This window comes from Diospyros lotus, chromosome 3 (assembly GCF_014633365.1).
Source record: "Diospyros lotus cultivar Yz01 chromosome 3, ASM1463336v1, whole genome shotgun sequence".
Taxonomy (NCBI): Eukaryota; Viridiplantae; Streptophyta; class Magnoliopsida; order Ericales; family Ebenaceae; genus Diospyros; species Diospyros lotus.
The window spans coordinates 2,442,841-2,468,366 of NC_068340.1; the positions used below are offsets into that span (position 1 = coordinate 2,442,841).

Below are 25,526 nucleotides of genomic sequence, written 5' to 3' on the forward strand. Positions count from 1 at the left end.
GATGGACATTTGATGCTAATTTGGTAGGACGTGATGTTATATATTTTTTTTATGTATTTTAAAGTTTATTTAAATGGTTTAGATAATCTGAACTATGTGTATATATATTTTCTAATTTATAATATATATTCATGATAACAATATATTCAAAATATTTAATGAAAATAAAAATACCAATATTTTTTTTTTTTTGAATGGCACTTCATCGCGGATGTTCTTAGTGCTCGATTTTGTGATTCTATTAGAAGATGTAAATTAGAGAATTATAACTGTCAAAATTAACACATTACAAATGTGATGATAATTTTTTTTTTTTTTTTATTCACCCTAACCATTGGATTATGTCCTACAAAAGCACCAATATTTAACAATGCGCAAGTAGCATTTTCTTTTGGCTTATTTGGATGATGATGTTTTTGCGGGGCATTTGGGTGTTGAGTTCCCTGGCATGACTCCATCTAGAGTGGTGGACCATGCACAAACAGACTGATTATTATAATTATCATCATTTATAGTGGGAACATATAATAATAATTATGGTAATTAATAGTTTAAACATAATTGAACCTTATATTCATGCAAACGTTAAAACATACTTAATCTTGGATGTTGTTCTATTTATTGGATTTTTGATGGTATTTATATATTAATTTATTTGATATAATGTAAAATATAACACATTAATTAATACTTGAGTATTACAAAAATATTATAAATAAATGTTCAAATAGTATTTTTGTTATATAAATTCTTCAATCTATGCTGTACTTATATTTATTATCATTCAATCAAACATTAATTTTTGGTATTATGAAATATTATTATTTTTTAAATATTCTTTTATGTATTTTATTTAAAAATAAGATTTAAACTCATAACCTTTAAATGATAGATTCATTTTTAAAATAATTTTGCTATAACATCAAGTCTCATTTTGTTTAAAATTTTACCCCCAAAAAAAAAAATTTAAAACGGTCTTATATCATTCAATAAATTTTCACTTAAAGAGTGACCCTTTAGTCTTAATTAAGTTAAAGATTGATAATGTGATATTCATGACATCTAAATATTATATTAATAGTGTAAATCTATGAAGAAAACAATGTGATGAGATTTACCCAAATGAGACCCAACACTTTAGGCAAAAATTTAAAAATATTATTATTTTTAAATATTTTTATAAAATACTATATTTTTTCTAATTCATCACGTAAGATTACAAAATTTACGATGAATCAAAGATTTTTACAAAAGAATAGTTAGATAAGACGGAATATATTATTTATAGTAGTGAGTTCAATTTGTCCCTATTTATTATTTTACCTATTATTTTTCTACACTTATTGCTTGACACATTAGTAAAATTTTTAATTTTCTTAAACTCGTTATTAAGAGTAACTTGTTACGTCGTATCTCATTATTGTTAGGATAAAACTTATAAATTTGCTTAGTATAAAGGGAAAAGTGTAGGAAGATACCATGTAGAAGCAAAAATTATAATGAATTAAACTCTCTACCAATAGTGAGTTTGACTATTAGAAGATTTGTGCATCAAAATAGAATGGTTCAAAAAGTATAATATTTTTAATTTTTTTTACCTAAATTAATGTTTGTTAATTAAGATATAAACTAAAAAAATATGACATGTAAAACATTTAATTTTTTTAATTTTTACAATATATTTGTTAAACTTATTTAACAATCATTTAAAAAAGTTACTTAACTTTTTATTTATATTTTCTTAAATATACTTATTTTTACTCTCTCAAGGTATATTTTGATTCTTATATATATAAAAAAAGAGGACATTTATGTTATTTAATGTATTTTAAAAAAATTAATAAATAATTTATAAAAATCTTAAAATAATTTTAAAATTTATTTTAATTATTTAATATTTTAATTCGAAAAGAATATTTATGAGATAAAGATGAATGAAATAATTAATATAATTATATTTATCATCAATTAAAATGTTGAAGAAAGCAACAGTTTATCATGAAAAGACGACAACCGTAGAGATAGATATCCCGCTGCTCTCCCAACGCCCACAAGCTATCGCCCCCAGAGAAACCACCAACCACGCGCCCAAAACTCACCGGAGATGGCGACCCACCGTCAAACCGCCCGACTAATTACCAAGAACAGCCGCTGCTAGATGGAGGCCCGGCGACGTCTCGCTCTCCTTTCTTCCCACCTCCGCCCAGTACCCACTTCCGCCACTTTGCCACCCGCATCGAATTCGAAACCCTTCTCCTATGTCTCGCCTTTCAGTTGCTCCTCCAGTTCCTTGGACGCTGACGGGGGAAATCTGGAAACCGGCTGCGTTTTCTGCAAAATTATTCTAGGCGAGTCGCCGGCTTTGAAGGTGCTCCTCCTTGCCTCAACTTTTATTTGATTGCTGAACCGTGTTGAATTTATTGCCGCTCTTCATTGGTGGATGATTCTGTGTTTTGTTTTGCTCTCGATGTTGTTTAATGTTTTCCCTTTTGTTGTGTATTGAAGTTTTAACACAATTGAATGGAATCTTACTAGTATGTGTAAAGGCCATAAAGATTTTTGAACACTCTGCACCAATGGGTTTAAGTATTCAATGGACCATGACTTATGACAAGTGTTTTGGTGAATCACCAATGCTCCCTATTTTAGTGGGTTTAGGCTTTATACAAAGAGGGAACAGGTTTCATGACAGGAAGAGGGAGAGGGAGAAATACGTGCTTAATTCAGATGCTGATTTGGGGGCCTGGCTTTTTGTCCAGCATTATCTTCAACGCAAGATTGCTTTCAATTTGCTGACATCCATTGTGGGAATGGAATTTCACCTGGGAGAGTAGCGCCGAGGACATAGTTCCATTAATTGGAACTTGTGATTTCGTAATGGTGATTTTCAGATCTGGTTCAGAGGAATTTACCAGGTCATGGGAATGGAGTGCTATCTGTTGACATTGTATCTTCAAGTTGACAGTGGCTACATTCTTGATAGAATACTAAATATGTAGCTCCAGCCTCAGTGAACTGGAAAGACTGATTATTCTGGTTGGCTTCCTCCTGTGGTTGAAGATAGTTTGCTATCTTCTGTTCTTGTTTTACATGAAGTGGTTTAGTTGTTGTTCTGTTAATGGTCATAACTTCTGACAGCATTTTTCCCTTGTGACTATATCAAATTTGAAAATTTCTAGATTGCCAAAATGGTGTTGAGGGTTTGCCAAAGTTGGCAGTTTTGATCTTTTATAACCTGGATGGTGCTTTAAAAAAAAAAAAAAATACTTAGAGAGATGTATTTTTTATTTAGTCCCTAAGTATCAAGAATGATGCCCTTTAACTATATTATGATGTATATTTTAATAATTTAGTTTGTTATTTTCTAAATTTATTTGATTTTATTTCAGCTTTATGAAGATGACACATGCCTATGCATTTTGGACATATATCCAGTGAGTCCTGGGTAAGGTATCATCTATCTAAGATGCAATTTGACTATACTGTTTTTCATCATGTGATATTTTATTTAATGTAGATATGGTGTTGGTCTCAACGTGTCAACAAATGTATTGATTTTAGTATTATATTGACCTTAAAATGTTAAGTCATTGGTGTTCTCTCTTTTTGTGGTTCTTTATTTTGTAACATTGATAATTAATAAGGAATTTGTGTATTACACTCAAAGGATGGAAAAAAAATTGATAGATTTTGTCCCTTTAGGCATTGATGACTGCACTGCTGATTTACCAAAACTTACATTGTTGACAAAAATCTTGTTTATTTTGCACGTTGAAACCATACTAGTACCATTATATTAGAGTAATACATTTGTGCCAACCTTGTTTGACTGGATTCAAGCAAGCAATGTAATGCTACTAGCCTTGGAATAGTGGAGGGTATGTCTTTTAAGTAGAGATGTCGGGGAAAGCAGATCCATTAGTGGACAAGAACTGACCTTATTGAGGCCTCTTGAATGAGTTCAGAAGTGTGGTTTTATATCTAATCCCTTTAGGCTGGCAATGGTACCTTACTTGGTTAGATTTAAGCATCAGACATGGCTTGTTGTCCTCATAAGATAGGAATACTAGTAAATATGGGTCCTTAACATGTGTGGTGTTTTCAAATCCCAACTTTCCTACTGGTGCATATAAATTTCATTTTTATTTACCATCGAGTATAAATATCCTTTTTTATGTGTTTCAAAATCTTTCAACTTGATTTGCACTTTAATTGTCTCCAACAACATACCAAGCCTTAATTTCACCGGATGAAGTTAGCTATATGGATTCTAACTCATCAATTATTTTTATCCATAATTATATCAAGTCATTATATCTCATGTCTTGTATAAGGGTTTTCCACCAATCCTTTGTGGTTTTTCTCTACCATTTTTGCTACAAATTTATTTAATTTTATCCATTCTTTCACAGGATTGTATATTGGCCTTCTCCTCATACATGCAAACTATGTTAAATATGTCTAGCACATTCGATGTTATTATGAATAACCTCATCATGTACTTTCTGTAACTTATTATGCATAAAAAATTAATGCTATTGGTTCAAAGAGTGAGGTTATTTGTCACACCCTAGGGTTGGGCTAGGGTTTAGAAAGGGAATTGAGAAGATTAAGAGAGTGAGAGAGCAGAATTTGGAGGGAGAGACAGAGCAGAAACAGAGAGAATTGGAGGGAAAACAGAGGAGATCGAGAGAGAGAGAAATGCAGTGAGGGAAGTCTGAATTCAAAATATCATTTCACTTCATACATTCTCTACACACTCTAGCCTATTTATAGGCTGTCTAACTGAAAGGTACAACAAGTAAGCAGCAAAGTACAACACTTAGCAAATACATGTAATCTACTATTACTAATATGCCCTTGGGAATGTGACATTATGTTTCTGGTGCAATAGCTACTTCTAAAGTTTCCTGTATCCAATTTTTTTCAAGCTTCTATTAGATCATTTTGTTTTAGAGCTACGATAAAGATTCAGTCAGCTGATTGAATTAAAAGGGGACAAATATATAATGTGAAGCTTTTCAAGTTTACAGAAAAATCAGAAACAATGATTATATGGAAAAATATGATTCATCAATGATTTTCTAGATCATTATGAATAAAAGTTCTGTAGTCACAGTGTGAACGCCTAAAAACATTTGCTGAATGATGAGCTGATAATATTTGTTAATCTTCTCCTTCACAGTAGCGGTGGGGTGGGAACACTGAATTCTTTTTGTGTCCTTTTTGACTGCACCATGTTCTTCTTATTGTTTATTAGATGTCTGATGAATTGGAAGAGTATTAGATGAGGGATCATTGTGTTCTCAAATCATTTAAGTGATCATCTTATTTGTATATGGTTTTAAATACATTTTATTGTGTTATCTTTATTCATTATATCCATAAAGGCAGTATTGGTTTTTCATTTATCTGTGTATATTTGTACTTTTCACAATAATTTATATTATCTATTGACTTTCTTCCGTACTTTGTGATATAGGCATTCTCTCATTATACCAAAAGCTCATTTTCCTTCTCTGCAAGCAACTCCTCCACATGTAAGTTTGCCTCATGTTTATAATCACTTCCTACATGTAATTCAGTTTTTAATGGGCTGCCTAGCTTATTCAGTCAGTCATTTCTTCACTTCCAATTGGGATTGCATCTTCTCATAGTGTGTGCATATATCTCCTGAAACTTTGCATTATGACTCTATGAAGCCAATAGTGGTCATTTCGAAGTTACTTCTCGTTTGTGTCTAACAATTATTTTTTATATTGGGAGAGTACCAATTAACAATTAGTTAGAACAATAGCAACCATCATGATGCAGTGTGTAGTGCGTGTGTGAAAAAAACACACCAAAATAGACCTTTGAAAGAAAAAAATTCAATGGCTGAAGTTTGGCTTTCAAGAAGATGCAGAAACAAGATTGTTTTGCTAAGAAAATCCAAATAGGTTTTTGAAATTTGTATTGAGAAAAACTTGTTACAAACTCTAGGTTCTAGGCATATTTATAGTGTTTGGCTAATTCAAATCCATCTAATATTTGTAAACAAAATCCAACTAGAATCCTAATAAAAATAAAACCTAATCAAATATGAAATAGAATTAAAATCCTAAAATATATGAAGTAGAATAGAAGTAAAAATCCTAAAAAATCTAAAATCCTAAAAACTTATGGAGTTCTACTATAGTGCTACTGTTTCGACGTTGTAGCATTACTGTTCCAGTCGGTTATGTCACGGAATGATCTATTAAACTCCAACGTCTAATTCCGTTATGTTTTTAATTTTCTGTACTTAGTTTATTTCGGTAGTAGTTTGGTATGTTGAACTCTGCCATTGTTGTTTGGGTATTAGCTGTATTAGAGTAATGATCGGCCAGGTAGAAAGAAGACAAAAAGAATATAGTTTGTTAGGATTTGTACCAGGTGTGGGCCCACCTCTGACAGGGGAATATTCCCTCCAAACAGCTTATAAATGTCCGCACCCTCCATCGTGAGGAGGCATGAATGGGAATATCTGAATTCTGTTTTCCTTCCCACTTTCTCTCTCTCTAATTCCCTTCCCTCCCCACTTCTTTTCTACGCTACTCTCTGCAACCTTCCTATAATTCTACTGGAATAGAAGTAATTCCTAATTACAAGTGCGAGGTCGTGACAACTTGGTATCAGAGCAGAGATTCTCGGCTAGGGCTTGGTGACTAAGAACAATGGCAGAAGGGACTCGTATGAAAGGCATGGAGACGCGACTCCAGCAGTTGGGATCGACAGTGACCGACATCTAGAACAGGATGGAGTTTGAGGCTAACAGAAACCACGAAGCATTGATCGCCATGGACTGAAAGGTGGAAGACTCCATGGAGGGACTCGAAAGGAGATTGGAAGGGTCAATCGCCCGGGTGCGAGAAGAGCTGGGAGCTCAAATCTAGCAGTTCATGGTGATGTTTACCCAGCAAAACCAGGTCAAGTTAGCTCCAGATTTTCCACATAGAGAGGAGAATGAACCCCTCCTACAAAGAGTTGTGATTAACCGAGAAGAAGGAGGTCAGGAAGAATTAGAAGGGATAGGAGGAAGAGGAGGAGAAGAGCAGAACAACCACCCTCCAGGATTTCCTATGCCTCGGATGGAAATCCCAATATTTGAAGGGATTCACCCTCGTTGGTGGTTGAGAAAATGTGAGAGACTGTTCGAATGGTACAACGTACCCAGAATGCAGAGGGTGAGCTTAGCCACTGCATACTTCAATGAGGTGGTAGACGCATGGTTCCAGGGATGTTTGAATTTAAGGAGAGAATACACCTGGGAAGAATTCTCTGAGAAGTTATGTGAACGGTTCGGGGAGAGGAGTATGGCGGACACCATCAAAGAATTCAATACGCTGAGGCAGACCGGGAGTGTGGGATCCTATCTCAGGAGGTTTGAAGAGCTTAGATCGTATATGGTCAATCATAATCATCACCTTTCGGAAGCCTATTTCGTATCAAGCTTCATGAGTGGGCTGAGGGAAGAACTCAGACCAATGGTAAAAATGATGAAGCCTCAAACAGTCGAGCAAGCTTTTGAGAGTGCTCGCTTACAAGAGATGATGGTGGAGGCCTTAATTAAAAAGCAAAGACAGCTGCCAAGGAGAGCGAACACGGGAACGTCTAGTATGGGGGCGAGGGGGTCACACCTGTGACGCTACCTGTAACACCTCGCTCCCACTTACGGGTGTTACTCATGAACAATTACCCGAATTGTCCACCTGCCGGCCTTTGGTGAAGGGTGGACCATGTTTCAAGACGAAACACCCTAGGTGGGAACTAGGCTCGTTCTTCCCTCATCCCCAGGATTTACTAGTAGAATTGGGCTTCAACCACACCGCATTTGGTTGAAAAGAAAACTCATGAAGATGCCCAATCGCCATTTTCTCAATTATTTTTAAATTCTTTTTTTTTTCCGTTCAAGAATTTCACCAGGCTCCATTAATTCACAAGCTCAATCCATAGATTGATTGATTACCAAATTTTTGGGAAAAACTCAAATTTTCAATTTTCCAAAATTTCGGCATTATTCTTCAAAATGCTCGAAAAATCCTTTTATTTTGAAAATTTATTCGGAGCCCAAAATCAATTAAGAATTGACCCAAAATTCTCAATTTTTCAGGATTTTAAAACAAATTCAGCCGGCGGGGTCCACGGTGCGGCCCGGGGCCCCGTTGCGCGCTGCTAGCGCGCACTGGCCGCGGGCCGTGCGCGCGCCCGCGTGCCTGCGCCTCCGTGCGGTCCAGCGTGCCACCGCGTGTGCCCGCATGGCCCAGCTGCGCCCCAGCTTGCTGCTGCTGCTGCCGCCTACTGCCATGCTGCTGCATCTTCACTTCTTTTCTCTTTTCTTTTTTTTTCTTCTTTTATTTGGGCTTCCAAACTCGAATTTTTCAAAAAATAAACTAAATAAATATACTTCACTTTCCTTCAAATTTTGCCTCTATTACTCCATAATTAAGGCTTAAACCAAACTTTTGATGCTTCCATAACATTCCAAAAATAAGACTTCACCAAAACTTAGGCTTCAACATGCCATATGCCATAATCTCATTTCAATATAAATTCAAGCATTCTAAAATATAAAGGACACACATGATCTTAGGCTTTAACAAACCATTATCAATCAAATAAAATTACATCTCATAAACTAAACATAACAAGGTAGGCTTTCCTAAGTCATGCAATACACTTGAATCTTCATTTCCATGCTTCCACAAGCCATTTCACTTTGTCTTGACTTTTCCCATGCTTCCACAACCTATATGTGAGGGTAAAAATCTCATGAGCTATTAAGCTCAATAAGGGTGTAATGCCAAATAAATATGGACATAATAAGATTATATGATGCCAAATGCATACAAGTGTAGCTAGGTTTCTTTGCCCTCACAACCCTCCAAGGTTAGAGACATCAACCCACCATTTCAACCATGTTCCCAAACTAATCTATGGCCATAAGTCTCATGAACATAAAAGAACATGCCAAATGCAACATATACATTTATGAAACATATTTACAACACATTGCAAGGTCATCCTTCCATGGGGCGATTCCTTACCTCATTCTTCTCTTTGAATCTTTAAATTCTCTTCTCAAGAGAACTCCCACCATCATCTTCTCCCATCTAAGATGACATTTCAACTTGTCACTCACTTTGCATACAAGAATACTAAATAGAGAAGAAGAAGAATGGAACATACCTTGATTTGATCTTCATTTCTTCTCCGTTCTTCCCTTTCTTCTTCATTTCTTGCATCTTCTCCCTTTCTTTTTCTTTCCTCCTTTGAGAGATTTTTCCCTAAGTCTTGATATCCCAAAACTCAAGAGCACATCCTAGCCCTTGATCTTTCTTTTTGAGACTCCATCTCAACCCTTGAAAGAAAACACAATCCATGCCATGGTCTCTTAATTCTCAACCATTGGATTATTTTGCCTTTTCAAGACTTAATCTCCCCCATTAAAAGAAAGCACACTTTTAATGTGTTGGCAATCCATGTCATTTCCTCTCTTTAAATCCCCACCATTGGATTTATTCTCTTTTCAAGAATACATCTCACCCATTAGATCTCTTGAATTTTTCATTTATTTTTCATTTACTTAAATGAGACTATTTTTATAACCATCACACTTGAGAGACATAATTAATTTACTTCCCATTTAATTTAATGGGACCATTTCCACCATTAATGCATGACTAATTTATTTTCTTTTGGATTTTTCCTTTAATCCAACACTATAATGCCTCTCATTAAATGTTTGAAAGACTAATTTGAATTTCCTTTGCATTTAATTTAATTTCTCCATTTAACTTGGACCACAAAATGCCAAGTGTCACAACAAGACACAACCTTGGATTCTGAGTTCTAATCTCATCCCTCCATGTGGCATTACCACATTAAATCACCATTTTAGGGAAAATATAATTATTTTCTCAAATAATTCAATATCCACCATTTTCCCTATTTTCCATAATTAAACTCCTCTATGGAATTAATTCCAAAATTACCAAAATATCCTTTGTGAATTATTAATCCCATATATCTCCACATAATTACAAAAGTGGGATTAAATTTACTTACTCACCTAATTCCACATAGGAATTATTTTCAATTTACTAAAATGCCCTTTATTGGATTTCACTATCCATATTACCCAAAATGCCCCTCTCTCATAGGGCACCATCATTCTCAAGGATCCAACACCTTCTCAAGGGTATTTTTGGAAGTTTTCTTACTTCATTTCTTATTCTCTTAACACTAGTTACACCGGGTGTTACATCCTGACCTTAAGCGCAATGGTAAGATCCTTGACTCGCGGTAGGGTTTAATAGCCAAGGTAAGGCCTAGCATGGGGCATGATTGTGAAAGCTGAATTGGGTGAAGTATTGAAGGGGGTTGCTCAGTGAAGAATTCCCTGTTATGGGTATGAAACCCCTACTAGCGTGTGATATCGGCTAGTAAGTATCTTTGTGTGCTTAATGCGAAGAGCTCCTGGTTGGGAGAAGGTTGTGGCCCGAGCATGTTTAAGCTTGAGATGAGATTGTAATGGTGTGTGCGTCGCCAGGCTCGAGGTGAACTCGGGTAATGCACGTATGATTGAAATGTGTAAGTACCTGGCATGGTGTTGGGTAGGTCGATTATGAATAATTGTATCAATAAATGAGGGTCGGCTGGTCAAGGTAGAAGACCATGTATGAAATGGTCGAAGTTGGCAGGGTGGGCCAAATGGGTGCTTCCTATGTAGAGCTAGCACGATAAGTTGATCGGTAATGAGAGGTTGCCATGAGGATCAACTCAAGCTATGCATGCGTGTGATTAATGGCGGTATGCCATGGTGAATGGGTGTAGAGTGTCTTGTGGGCACTAAAAGTGACATTGCGGAAGATGATCAGTGCTAAGACGTTGCTGGTTGGACCAGCGTAAAATCGTGGCCATGTGTGATTGGCAGTGGGAAATGTTGCCGTGTGTGATCGGCGTAAAATAGTGGTAGACTGATCAATGATGCAATGTTAGTAAGAGTTTGTTCGATTGATGGGAAAATGGGAAGTGGACTGCAAAGCGATGCTTCGAGGCAATGGAAATCCATCCGGTGATGGACAACGTTGCAGTAAGCGTGATCAGCGACCAGTGGTGCGATTTGGCAGGAGGTGAAAGCGGTATTCGGTTGGTGAATGTCCTCGACAGGCGGAGGACCAAAAGCCTAAGCGAAGCCTCGAGGTGAGTATAGCCCGAGGTTAATGCGAGAAATGGATAGGCCATTAGATTCTCAAGCACGAGAATTTGCTATGTAGCCTGAGAATGTGATTATCTTGGGCAGGAGATTATGGTAAAGAGAATTTCGAGGACGAAATTCTTTTAAGGGGGGTGGAATGTAACACCCGGTGTAACTGGTGTTAAGAGAATAAGAAAGGAAGTAAGAAAACTTTCAAAAATACCCTTGAGAAGGTGTTGGATCCTTGAGAATGATGGTGCCCTATGAGAGAGGGGCATTTTGGGTAATATGGATAGTGAAATCCAATAAAGGGTATTTTAACAAATTGAAAATAATTCCTATGTGGAATTAGGTGAGTAAGTGAATTTAATCCCACTTTTGTAATTATGTGGAGATATATGGGATTAATAATTCACAAAGGATATTTTGGTAATTTTGGAATTAATTCCATAGAGGAGTTTACTTATGGAAAATAGGGAAAATAGTGGATATTGAATTATTTGAGAAAATAATTATATTTTCCCTAAAATGGTGATTTAATGTGGTAATGTCACATGGAGGGATGAGATTAGAACTTGGAAGCCAATGTTAGTGTCTTGTTGTGACACTTGGCATTTTGTGGTCTAAGTTAAATGGAGAGATTAAATTAAATGCAAAGGAAATTCAAATTAGTCTTTCAAGCATTTAATGAGAGGCATTATAGTATTGGATTAAAGGAAAAATTCAAAAAAAAATAAATTAGTCATGCATTAATGGTGGAAATGGTCCCATTAAATTAAATGGGAAAGAAATTAATTATGTCTCTCAAGTGTGATGGTTATGAAAATAGTCTCATTTAAGTAAATGAGAAATAAATGGGAAATTCAAGAGATCTAATGGGTGAGATGTATTTTGGAAAAGAGAATAAATCATAGGGTGGGGATTTAAAGAGAGGAAATGACATGGATTGCCAACACATTAAAAGTGTGCTTTCTTTTAATGGGGGAGATTAAGTCTTGAAAAGGCAAAATAATCTAATGGTTGAGAATTAAAGAGACCATGGCATGGATTGTGTTTTCTTCCAAGGGTTGAGATGGAGTCTCAAAAAGAAAGATCAAGAGCTAGGATGTGCTCTTGAGTTTTGGGATATCAAGACTTAGGGAAAAATCTCTCAAAGGAGGAAAGAAAGAAAGAAAGGGAGAAGATGCAAGAAATGAAGAAGAAAGGGAAGAATGGAGAAGAAATGAAGATCAAATCAAGGTATGTTCCATTATTCTTCTTCTCTATTTAGTATTCTTGTATGCAAAGTGAGTGACAAGTTGAAATGTCATCTTAGATGGGAGAAGATGATGGTGGGAGTTTTCTTGAGAAGAGGATTTAAAGATTCAAAGAGAAGAATGAGGTAAGGGATGGCCCCATGGGAGGGTGGTCTTGCAATGTGTTGTAAGTATGTTTTATAAATGTATATGTTGCATTTGGCATGTTCTTTTATGTTCATGAGACTTATGGCCATAGGTTAGTTTGGGAACATGGTCGAAATGGTGGGTTGATGCCTCTAACCTTGGAGGGTTGTGAGGGCAAAGAAACCTAACCACACTTGCATGCATTTGGCATCATATAATCTTGTTATGTTCATATTTATTTGGCATTGCATCCTTACTGAGCTTAATAGCTCATGAGGTTTTTACCCTCACATATAGGTTGTGGAAGCATGGAAAAAGTCAAGACAAAGTGAAATGGCTTGTGGAAACATGAAAATGAAGATTCAAGTGTATTGTATGGCTTAGGAAAGCCTATCTTGTTGTGTTTGGTTTATGAGATGTAATTTTATTTGATTGATAATGGCTTGTTAAAGCCTAAAATCATGTGTGTCCTTTATATTTTAGAATGCTTGAATTTATATTGAAATGAGATTATGGCTTATGGCATGTTGAAGCCTAAGTTTTGGTGAAGTCTTATTTTTGGAATGTTATGGAAGCATCAAGAGTTTAGTTTAAGCCTTAATTATTGAGTAATAGAGGCAAAATTTGAAGGAAAGTGAAGTATATTTATTTCGTTTATTTTCTGAAAAATTCGGGTTTGGAAGCCCAAATAAAAGAAGAAAAAAAAAATAGAAAAGAAGTGAAGATGCAACAGCATGGGAGTAGGCAGCAACAGTAGCAGCAGGTTGGGGCGTAGTTGGGCCACGCGGGTGAGTGTAGTGGCGCGCTGGGCTGCGCGGGGGCGTGCGCGCGCGGGCTTGGGTGTGGGAGTGCGCATGGCCTGCGGCCAGTGCGCGCTATTAACGCGTAGCGGGGCCCCGGGGTGCGTCGTGGGCCCCGTCGGTTGATTTTTTTTTTAAAATCCTGAAAAATTGGGAATTTTGGGTCAATTCTTAATTAATTTTGGGCCCCGAAGAAATTTTCAAAATAAAGGGATTTTTCGAGCATTTTGGAGAATAATGCCGAAATTTTGGAAAATTAAAAATTTGAGTTTTTCCCTAAAAATTGGTAATCAATCAATATATGGATTGAGCTTGTGAATTAATGGAGCCCGGTGAAATTCTTGGATGGAAAAAAAAAAATTAAAAATAATTGAGAAAATGGCGGTTGGGCATCTTCATGAGTTTTTTTTTCAACCAAATGCGGTGTGGTTGAAGCCCGATTTTGCTAGTAAATCCTAGGGTTGAGAAAAGGGAAGGATGAGCCTAGTTCCCACCTAGGGTGTTTCGTCTTTAAACATGGTTCGCCCTTCACCAAAGGCCGGGCAGGTGGACAATTTGGGTAATTGTTCATGAGTAACACCCGTAAGTGGGAGCGAGGCGTTACAGTTGGTATCAGAGCAATGGTTGGAGCATCAAGTGGAGGATGCTTGGAAAAATGTGGTCGAAGGTTGATGTAAAGACTTTGGTAGTGGGACCACATGTAACTGAGGACCCTAGGAGTTGGGTCGGGGCATGGAGGCTTGTGGCAATGTGAATTGAATGCTCGGATATTCCTGCTATAGGAAGGAGAAAATGTCATGGTTTGAGATGATATTCCGTAAGAGATATACGGGACGAGCAAAGAAGAGTCAAATGCCCAAGTGTGGGTATTGGTATCGAGAACTCGAATGTGGAAATTTGAGGGTTTATGAGGCATTCTAAGGATAAGAGTTTCTAGTAATTGAAATGTTGAGACTCGTGTGGGGACACGAAGCCGAATCATGACAAGAGTCATGAAAGGGCAAGGAGTGCCGAGGTATATCTAATCCGGGAAGGGATTAGTGGAGCGTCCCTATGTTGGGGAGATGGTCAAGTATATACGAGGGAATAGAGTGGTTCTCGTAGAGGTGGTGTGCTAAGGGTTGTGTGCTTGAATTAGGGCGAGCTAAAGTGGAAATTAGCTCGAAGCCCAAAGAAAGAAGTCGTCAACAGGTTGTGTGACGAGCTTCGGGAAGAGAGTAAGCGAAAGTTGCTTGTAGATAGGCTCTACGTGGAGCGAGCATGTGAGATATATACCAGTCATGGTCGGGGTAGGCATGACGTCAGTAGCTTGCAGAAAGACTCCGAAAGGGTCGAGTGTGAGGTGTGCATGCTAAATGTATATGGTCTGAGGTGATCGTATGGTTATGGCGATCCAGGAGGGGACGTGCCTAGGGTATGAGTGGACCCTAGTTGGTGTCATGATGAAAGGGGATTTATCCTAAGAAAGGATAGGTGTGTGGCAAATGGACCCTAGCGGGTGTTTGTATGAGATGAAAATCCCAAGTAAGTCGAGCTGGAATCCAGGGGAATCCAGAGTTGGGATAAAGGAGTTGGATATGTGTAGATATGCGTGTGAGAGCCATGTGATGAGAAGTCCTAGTTGTGAAAGGCCAAGTGACCGTTCATGTGGTTGATGGATGAGGGGCCAATCTAAACTCAAATTTTCAATTTTCCAAAATTTTGGCATTATTTTTCAAAATGCCCGAAAAATCCCTTTATTTTGAAAATTTCTCTGGGGCTCAAAATCAATTAAGAATTGACCCAAAATTCTCAATTTTTCAGGATTTTAAAAAAAATTTGGCCGGCGGGGCCCACGGTGCGCCCGCGTGGCCCAGCTGTGCCCCAACCTGCTGCTGCCTACTGCCATGCTGTTGCATCTTCACTTCTTTTCTCTCTTTTTTTTTTTTTCTTTTATTTGGGCTTCCAAACCCGAATTTTTCAGAAAATAAACTAAATAAATATACTTCACTTTCCTTCAAATTTTGCCTCTATTACTCCATAATTAAGGCTTAAACCAAACTCTTGATGCTTCCATAACATTCCAAAAATAAGACTTCACCAAAACTTAGGCTTCAACATGCCATAAGCCATAATCTCATTTCAATATAAATTCAAGCATTCTAAAATATAAAGGACACACATGATCTTAGGCTTTAACAAGCCATTATCAATCAAATAAAATTACATCTCATAAACCAAACACAACAAGGTAGGCTTTCCTAAGCTATGCAATACACTTGAATCTTCATTTTCATGCTTCCACAAGCCATTTCACTTTGTCTTGACTTTTCCCATGCTTCCACAACCTATATGTGAGGGTAAAAACCTCATGAGCTATTAAGCTCAGTAAGGGTGCAATGCCAAATAAATATGAACATAACAAGATTATATGATGCCAAATACATGCAAGTGTAGCTAGGTTTCTTTGCCCTCACAACCCTCCAAGGTTAGAGGCATCAACCCACCATTTCAACCATGTTCCTAAACTAACCTATGGCCATAAGTTTCATGAACATAAAAGAATATGCCAAATGCAACATATACATTTATAAAACATACTTACAACACATTGCAAGGCCACCCTCCCATGGGGTCATCCCTTACCTCATTCTTCTCTTTGAATATTTAAATCCTCTTCTCAAGAGAACTCCCACCATCATCTTCTCCCATCTAAGATGACATTTCAACTTGTCACTCACTTTGCATACAAGAATACTAAATAGAGAAGAAAAAGAATGGAACATACCTTGATTTGATCTTCATTTCTTCTCCATTCTTCCCTTTCTTCTTCATTTCTTGCATCTTCTCCCTTTCTTTCTTTCTTTCCTCCTTTGAGAGATTTTTCCATAAGTCTTGATATCCCAAAACTCAAGAGCACATCCTAGCTCTTGATCTTTCTTTTTGAGACTCTATCTCAACCCTTGAAAGAAAACACAATCCATGCCATGGTCTCTTTAATTCTCAACCATTGGATTATTTTGCCTTTTCAAGACTTAATCTCCCCCATTAAAAGAAAGCACACTTTTAATGTGTTGGCAATCCATGCCATTTCCTCTCTTTAAATCCCCACCCTTGGATTTATTCTCTTTTCAAGAATACATCTCACCCATTAGATCTCTTGAATTTCCCATTTATTTTTCATTTACTTAAATGAGACTATTTTCATAACCATCACACTTGAGAGACATAATTAATTTACTTCCCATTTAATTTAATGGGACCATTTCCACCATTAATGCATGACTAATTTATTTTCTTTTGAATTTTTCCTTTAATCCAACACTATAATGCCTCTCATTAAATGCTTGAAAGACTAATTTGAATTTCTTTTGCATTTAATTTAATCTCTCCATTTAACTTGGACCACAAAATGCCAAGTGTCACAATAAGACACTAACCTTGGCTTCCAAATTCTAATCTCATCCCTCCATGTGACATTACTACATTAAATCACCATTTTAGAGAAAATATAATTATTTTCTCAAATAATTCAATATCCACCATTTTCTCTATTTTCCATAATTAAACTCCTCTATGGAATTAATTCCAAAATTACCAAAATATTCTTTGTGAATTATTAATCCCATATATCTCCACATAATTACAAAAGTGGGATTAAATTCACTTACTCACCTATTTCACATAAGAATTATTTTCAATTTACTAAAATACCCTTTATTGGATTTCACTATCCATATTACCCAAAATGCCCCTCTCTCATAGGGCACCATTATTCTCAAGGATCCAACACCTTCTCCAGGGTATTTTTGGAAGTTTTCTTATTTCCTTTCTGATTCTCTTAACACCGGTTACACCGGGTGTTATACTACCATAGGAAACACGATAGGGAAGCCATTTACGGGAACGAGCTCCATCCCCTATGGGGAACAATTAGGAGAGCAAAGGAGAATGGCGGGCCTATGCTTCACGTGTGGAGATAGATACCACCCGAGTCATCAGTGCAAGAGGCAGATTTTGCTATTGGAAGGAGAGGAAGAGGAAGGGCAGGATGAGGCCAGAGAAGAAGGTGTGGAAGAGGATGAAGAAGAAAACAATGGGGAGATATCCATACACGCCCTAAAGGGGGTGGCCGATAACAAGATCATCAAGATAGGGGGTCAAGCTAAGGACTGCAACCTCAGGATTTTAATAGATAGCGGGAGCACCCATAGCTTCCTTAATGAAGGCATGGCTAAGAAATTGAAGTGCACGTTCACGGGAACCCCTCCCTTGAGCGTGACAGTAGCCAACGACCAAAGCGTGTTGAGCAATTTCGCCTCCAACGGATTCTGTTGGGAGATGCAAGGGGAGAAGTTTGAAACTGACTCGAGATTGCTTCAGCTGGGAGGATGCCATGTGGTCCTAGGGGTGGACTGGATGAAAGGGGTGAGCCCTATTAGCTTCGATTTCAATAGGATGGAGGTATCCTTTGAGAAGGATGGTAAGAGGATGACCCTAACCGGGGGAAATGAGATGGAAACCTGTAAAATGATATCAGGAAGGAGGCTACAAAGAGTGTTGAAGGGCAAATGGAGTCGGATAGCTCACTTTTTCTCGGTGGCGGCAGCAGAAGGAGATCAAGAAGAGCTAGCACTGCAAGGGGAGATGGGATTGACAGTAAGCACACCCCAAGGGATGCAAGACCAGGTATGCCATTCAGATTCTCTTAATAAACTGTTGGTGGATTACAAGGATCTTTTTAGGGAACCCCAAGCCTTACCCCTTACTCGAATGTTCGACCATAATATCAACCTCAAACTAAAAGCAGAACCAATCAATATGAGAGCATACCGATACCCTCCCAACCAAAAGAATGAAATTGAGAAGATGGTCAGAACCATGCTTGAACAATCCCTCATTAGACCTAGCCAAAGTCCATTCCCTTCTCCCGTTCTTCTAGTAAAAAAGAAGGATGGAACATGGCGATTTTGTGTCGATTACTGACAACTAAATTCCATGACTATCAAAGACAAATTCCCCATAGCCTCGGTAGAGGATCTACTAGATGAACTTAACCATGCCAAATTCTTCTCCAAGCTGGATTTAAGGGCAGGATCCCATCAAATTAGGATGAAAGCTGAGGACATACCAAAAACCGCCTTCAAAACCCACCATGGACATTTTGAATTCCTAGTGATGCCTTTCGGGCTCACCAATGCCTCGACAACCTTCCAATCCCTCATGAACAGAATTTTTGAGCCCCATTTTCGTAAATTCATATTAAGTATTCTTTGATGACATACTTGTTTACAGCCCTACATTCGACCAACACCTAGTTCACCTCAAACTTACCCTTGAAATCCTAAGAAACCACCAGCTTTTTATTAAGGAGTCCAAGTGTGCTTTTGCCTAAAGGCAGGTGGAGTACCTCGGGCACATCATAGCAGATGGTAAGGTTAGTACTAATCTAAGAAAGGTAGAGGCAATGGTGTCCTGGCCAAGACCCACAACCCTGAAGGCCTTCAGGGGATTCCTAGGGCTAACCAGGTATTATCGCCGGTTTGTGCAAAACTATGGAATTATTAGCAAACCATTGACCAACTTGCTGAAGAAGGGAGGTTTCAATTGGGGACTAGAAGCAGAGGAAGCCTTCGAGAACCTTAAGAGGGCTATGAGCAGAGTACCCGTGTTGGTGTTCCTAGATTTTGATAAGCCATTCACTCTAGAGATTGATGCAAGTGGAACCGGGGTAGGGGGAGTGCTAGCTTAAGCGGGGAGACTGCTAGCCTTCTTGAGCCAAGTGTTGGGTCCAAAACACTTAGGACTCAGCATCTACGAAAAAGAACTCTTGGCTGTAGACTGTTGGAGGCACTACTTGGAGGGAAACAATTTCATCATAAAAACGGACCACGAGAGCTTAAAGTTCCTATTGCAATAGAAACTCCAAACGCAGCTACAGAGGAAAGGGATGACCAAGTTGATGGGTCTGGATTACAGAATTCAATACCGGAAGGGAAAAGAAAACAAGGCAGCTGATGCACTGTCTAGATGTCACGAAGAGGGAGACTTAGCAGCTATAACCACCATGGTGCCCGAATGGTATCAAGAAGTTATTGACAGTTATGAAGGAGATAACAAAATTAAGGCAGTTATAGAAAAGCTGACAATGGGAGCTCAGGAGACAGAATGCTACACAATGACTCAAGGGTTGTTGAGGTTTCGCAGAAGGACTGTGATTGGGGAAAATTCAAGGATTAAGGAAATGATTTTTCAAGCCCTGCACGAGTCTCCGTTGGGGGGGGGCATTCGGGAGAGCAGAACATTTATCTTCGGGTCAAGCAAGTGTTCCAATGGCCGAAAATGAAGGCAGAGATTAAAGAGCTAGTGCGAAGGTGCGACACATGTAAGAGATGCAAGTCGGAGATAGTGGCCTACCCGGGGTTACTACAGCCTCTACCCAGCCCAGACTAGGCTTGGTCTAGTATCTCAATGGACTTCGTGGAGGGGCTTCCCAGATCGGAAGGTAAGGATAGCATCTTGGTAGTGGTTGACTGACTGACAAAATTTGCCCATTTCATTGGGCTAACCCATCCCTACACAGCTCATGATGTCGCCAGGATCTCCTTAGACAGGGTGATTAAACTACACGGGACTCCTAAGACTATAATCTTTGACAGGGACAAGATTTTTACCAGCTTAATGTGGCAGGAACTAATAAAGTCTTTGGGAACAAAACTGAATTTGTCCATTGCATATCACCCTCAATCTGACGGACAGATTGAGAGGGTGAACCAGAGCCTTGAAACGTACCTAAGATGTGTCTGCTTGCTGCAGCCTAAGGAGTGGCATATGTGGTTGTCTCTAGCTCAATGGTGGTATAACACCAGCCCCCATTCATCAATTAAGATGTCGCCTTTTGAGGCTTTATTCGGATAGAAGCCACCGCTTCTGCCAGCAGTGGGAGGAGGCTCTAATGTAGCCTCGGTTGAGGAGTACCTACAACGGAGGAGGGAGATAGCATGATAGCTGAAGCAGGAGCTAGCCTCGGCCTAAAATCGCATGAAGCAGAACACGGACCGAAAGAGGAGCGAGAGGGAGTTCGAAACAGGGGATCAAGTGTACCTCAGATTGACGTATAACCACTTAAAGTCAATTTCTCGAGGAAGGGTCACTAAGCTTAGCCCCACGTATTATGGACCTTTCCCTATTGAGGCCAAAATAGGGAAGGCGGCCTATTGGTTGAAGCTTCCCCCAGCGTCACAAATTCACCTTGTTTTCCATGTTTCACTCCTAAAGAAGTCGGCGCGGGCGGGGGGGGGGGGCTCAACCCATGAGTTCGGTGCTACCAGCTCTTCCCAAAGAAATCAGTGCAAGGATCGAGCCCAAGGCCGTTATCGATAGGCGGGTGATATATAGACATGGAGCTCCACTTATCCAAGTACTGGTCAAATGGCAAGACAACACTCCGGAAGACAGCACATGGGAGTACCTGCCAGAATTCCTCAAGCAGTTCCCACAAGGGGCCAGCCTCTTTAGCATTTCTTGAGGATAAGAAATGGCTAACGAAGGGGGAATTGTCACGAAATGATCCGTTAAACTCCAATGTCTAATTCCATTACGTTTTTAATTTTTTGTACTTAGTTTATTTTGGTAGTAGTTTGGTATGTTGAACACTGCCATTGTTGTTTGGGTATTAGCTGTATTAGAGTAATGATCGGCCAGGTAGAAAGAAGACAAAAAGAATATAGTTTGTTAGGATTTGTACCAGGTGTGGGCCCACCTCTGACAGGGGAATATCCCTTCCAAACAGCCTATAAATATCCGCGCCCTCCATCGTGAGGAGGCATGAATGAGAATATCTGAATTCTGTTTTCCTTCCCACTTTCTCTCTCTCTAATTCCCTTCCCTCTCCACTTCTTTTCTACTCTACTCTCTGCAACCTTCCTACAATTCTACTGGAATAGAAGTAATTCCTAATTACAAGCGTGAGGTCATGACAGGTTACTGTTCCAATTTGGGCCGGTCGGCCTTGGACTGGGTTTTGATCAATGATCGCATCATTCACCTCCACTTGAGAAAAAATTCGACCTCGAATTTTGATTTGGGTAGGACAACTCCACGTCCGACAAGTACAAAGAGAGATTAGCCACATTGAATGTTTGGTAATACCCAAACCCTGACTCATTATAAGGATCAAATGCTGCATAGTATCATGGAGGCCACCCACAACATGAATAACTGGAACAGTCCTTGGTTTAGAACCCTTGAACTTTTTTGCTGAGGGAACATGAGCAAAGACATTCCTTTCTCTCTTAGCCCTATCTTCGTTGGCATGGGTCCAACCATCGTTATGTTTGTTACCCTCTGCCTCTATTGTATTATTATTATTAGATTGAGGACATTGAACATTCCATCTTGAGCGCTTTTCTTATCTGGTAGATCTTATCACAGGTCCTCCTCCTCATGATTTTTCTTGATTTTGACTCCTCAACAGCTTTCGAATTCAGTCGTAGATTTTTTTTTTTGCTTGGAGAAGCATTCTTTTGCAACTGTTTTGAATAAAGGCTTATTCTATAACTACCAGTAGTCTCTCCATCACTTAAAATATTGATGCTTGAATCCTCCTTTGGTCCAAGCACTTGATCAGATATAGCAGCAACTACTACAACATTCTTAGTTTCAGAATCTAATTTTAGATTAATACTGAAATCAATTGCACTACTCGAGTTAACTAGCCTGGGAGATCCAACACCCCTATCCACAAAGAGACCCTTGTGACTATCTTGCTTTTGCAATCACAAAGGTGAACATGTTCCTATTGCCTTCGATTCAGCCATGCCAGAGCCTGAATAAACTATAGAAGAATCTACTACCATGGCCTCCATCTCCTTTACAGTCGTAAGCTGATCAAAAGAAACACCACCATTCTTGGATTGCGAAGCAATGCCTGAGTTGTCGGGATTGGAAAATATTCTAGTATGAGTCAACAACCTTGGAGTTTTTGTCATATTAGCAACATAAACTAAGCCTGAGTTTACAAACGTTGAGATTGCTGGGATAACATAATGTTCGAAATCAAGCTCCAAACTCACCGAAAAGCCATTTTTTAGTTTATATTCATCGTTTTCCCAATGGTTGTGTTTCTACGCATTCCTCCTAACCTCTCTATCACTAGGGTTGGCTATCATACGACCAAGATCATCCTCATCGTCGCTATCATCCATCATTGGTCTTCTAGGATTAACGAGGACATAATTAATGGTTGATTTTCCCAGTTTAACGTAGCCGGCTTGATTCACGCCATTAGTTTGGTTCCGGTTATCATTAACTCGTTGTAAAACACCCAATTGGTTGCGGATTTGCTCCAATTGCTACTGCATTGTACGAGTCTCGTTGTTCTTCGATTGCTCTCCAAACCGTGGGCAGCCCCCGATCATCGTCACGAGGTTGGTTGCTACCGTTACTTTCAAGATTATTCATTTGATTGGTTGGTTAACCGCTCTAATACCATTTGACGCAACGTGTAGTGCGTGTGTGAAAAAAACACACCAAAATAAACCCTTCAAAGAATAAACTTCAATGACTGAAGTTTGACTTTCAAGAAGATGCAAAAACAAGACTGTTTTGCTAAGAAAATCCAAGTAGATTGCCAAAATTTGTATTGAGAAAAACTTATTATAAATTCTAGGTTCTAGGCATATTTATATTGTTTGGGTAATCCAAATCCATCTAATATTTGTGAGCAAAATCTAACTAGAATTCTAATAAGAATAAAACCCTAATCAAATATGAAATAGAATTAAAATCTTAAAACATATGAAGTATTATATAAGTAAAAATTCTAAAAAATCTAAAATCCTAATAACTTATGGAGTTCTACTGTAGCGCTACTATTTCGACATTACTGTAGCATTACTATTCCGGTTGGTTATTGTTCCGGTTTGGGTTAGGTCGGCCTTGAACCGAGTCTTGATCGGTGACCGCATCACATTATCAGATCATCTATATTATTACTGGGTAGCTGAAGTAAAGCTTTAAAACTTTTCTCTCTTTTGAACTGGTGGGAAGTGAAAATAAAAGTTCTTTTTGAATGAATTGAAATTGAATGCAGGTGGTAGGTGCCATGTGCTCAAAAGTACCTTTTATCAGCAATGCACTTTTGAAAGCTACAGGTTGTGGTATGTGATATGGTCCCTTAGTTTAGGTTGTGACGGCCTCTTTTTTATTTGGTACAACTGTGTTTTCCTTCTGCAAATGGGATAGTTTGCACAGAATTGTGCTTTCCTCTTCTTTTTTTTTTTGGGTAGGACAGATAAAAAATTTCCCAGTAAAATACACACTCTCTATAGTAGATGAATCTGAAAAATGGGTTTGCTTGGTTTTGAAACACATGCATGGTTCAAGGGAAAGTGAAACTTCAAGCGTATCATAATCCTATCATCCCTTCATCTTTCAAGGAATGACAACTTATAGCCCTTGCAATTGTATCCCCAATGCTTTACAGTTTATTATAATCTTAAGTTTATGCTTAGTTTGAATTTACAGATTCATTCAACCTCTTGGTCAACAACGGTGCGCCTGCAGGCCAAGTAATATTTCATGTAAGTTCTTTTTTAGATTCTAGTTGTTTACAGTGTTCAAAAAACAACAGAACTGTCTGTTCAGCCAAATTTTACCCTCCATACAGTAGCCTGTAGTTAAGCATGTCTGCTTGGGTAACTGATTATTATATAATGCTATTGTTTGTTCTTTTTCCCCTATTTGAAATATGCGGAAACACTAGACTCACCTCCATATAATTCCTCGTAAGGCGCGGGATGGTTTGTGGACTTGTGAGGTATGCTCTATTTCCCTCTATTTCTTAGGCAACATAGAATGGAACTTCCATTCAGGAGGAGACTTAAGTGCTGAAATGCTGCAGAGTTTGCCAAGACATCCCTTGAAGTTAGACCAAGAAACTTCCCAACTAGCCGATAGAGTTTGCAAGGAACTGTTATTCTCAGAAAACTCTGAAGAAAGCATGAGCCAAGGATCTAATCTGTTGGCAAATGAATGACATAACTTATCCCCATTTGTATATCATGTGTATGAATATGGATATGGATATCTGTATAGCCCATTTTTTCAGGGAGTACAATCCACCTGCAAAAATGAGTTGCTGCTGGCTTTACATTTTCAGGGTATTTAGTTCTAACGTTCAGCAAATTTGTTTTGTCTCTGAGAGCTCTGCTTGGTTTGGCCTTGGAGACTTTATAACATTTATGCCATTTGCGTTAGTTGTTAAATGGTTAACAAAGATTTATGCCATTTGCATTACTTGTTATATGGCTGTCTGACATTGCTAATATTCTTTCCACAGGCAGGCCTGAAGCCTTTTTATAGTTAATCTTATCCCGTGGGAGTGGCCATAAAGCTTAGTTTTGTCCTTGTTGCGATATAACTCTACTAATGGTCCAACTTATTTTATGTTAATGGCATTTTTAGTGCACTAGCTGTGGTAAGTATGTACAACTTTTACATGATTTGAGATCTCAAGTCTTATGATGTAGTGTATCTCTAATTATTTGAGTCGATAATCACTTTATCCTTTTTGGGTTTTAGAATATAATTGATGGCATTATTGTCTCAAGTATTTGATAATAGGAATTTTCTCAATTATTTTATATAAGTAATGGGTCGACTTTTACTAATTACTAGGATGGAAGGTAATATATTTTATACTCATCTAAACACTTAATAGGTTGTGACTTATTTAATGTTATTACGAATCATATTTTAAATGTGTTGTTTTTTATATTATATTTAAATTATGAAATTAACAAAAGTAAAAAGGTCAATCATGAAAATAATTTAATTTTTTTTGTGAATTTATAATTTTATTTAATCATTTCAATTTTGTTAATTAAGTTCAAATTAATTTAATTTAGTGTAATTTTATGTGATATGTAAAATTAATATTTATGTGTATACATAAATCTTATAAATATTATTATAATATAATACTTAGTATGTTCGGTAGAATGAATATATTGTTTTTAAATTAATTTTATATGTTGAATAAAATTATACTCAATTAAGTTAATTTAGATTTAATTGTCAAAATTAAAAAAAATTGTATAAAATTGTGAATTAAAAAAGAAGGATTGAATTATTTTTATAATTAAT

At 37.9% G+C, this 25,526-nt stretch overlaps 1 protein-coding gene across 3 annotated transcripts; it reads left to right on the forward strand.

The window, feature by feature from the left end:
- The first annotated feature begins 1,999 nt into the window (after positions 1–1,999).
- LOC127798005 (adenylylsulfatase HINT3) lies at positions 2,000–24,684 on the forward strand. 3 transcript variants are annotated; one of them, XM_052331273.1, is made up of 7 exons: positions 2,000–2,368; positions 3,390–3,445; positions 5,483–5,540; positions 23,473–23,539; positions 23,907–23,962; positions 24,145–24,198; positions 24,283–24,684. In XM_052331273.1, the coding sequence occupies exons 1-7, from the start codon at positions 2,159–2,161 to the stop codon at positions 24,415–24,417; spliced, it is 636 nt and encodes a 211-aa protein (XP_052187233.1). In that variant the 5' UTR covers positions 2,000–2,158; the 3' UTR covers positions 24,418–24,684. The 3 variants fall into 3 exon arrangements, with proteins under 3 accessions (XP_052187233.1, XP_052187234.1, XP_052187235.1); XM_052331274.1 differs by having other exon boundaries at positions 24,172–24,198; XM_052331275.1 differs by lacking the exons at positions 3,390–3,445; positions 23,473–23,539.
- The last annotated feature ends 842 nt before the right edge of the window (positions 24,685–25,526 follow it).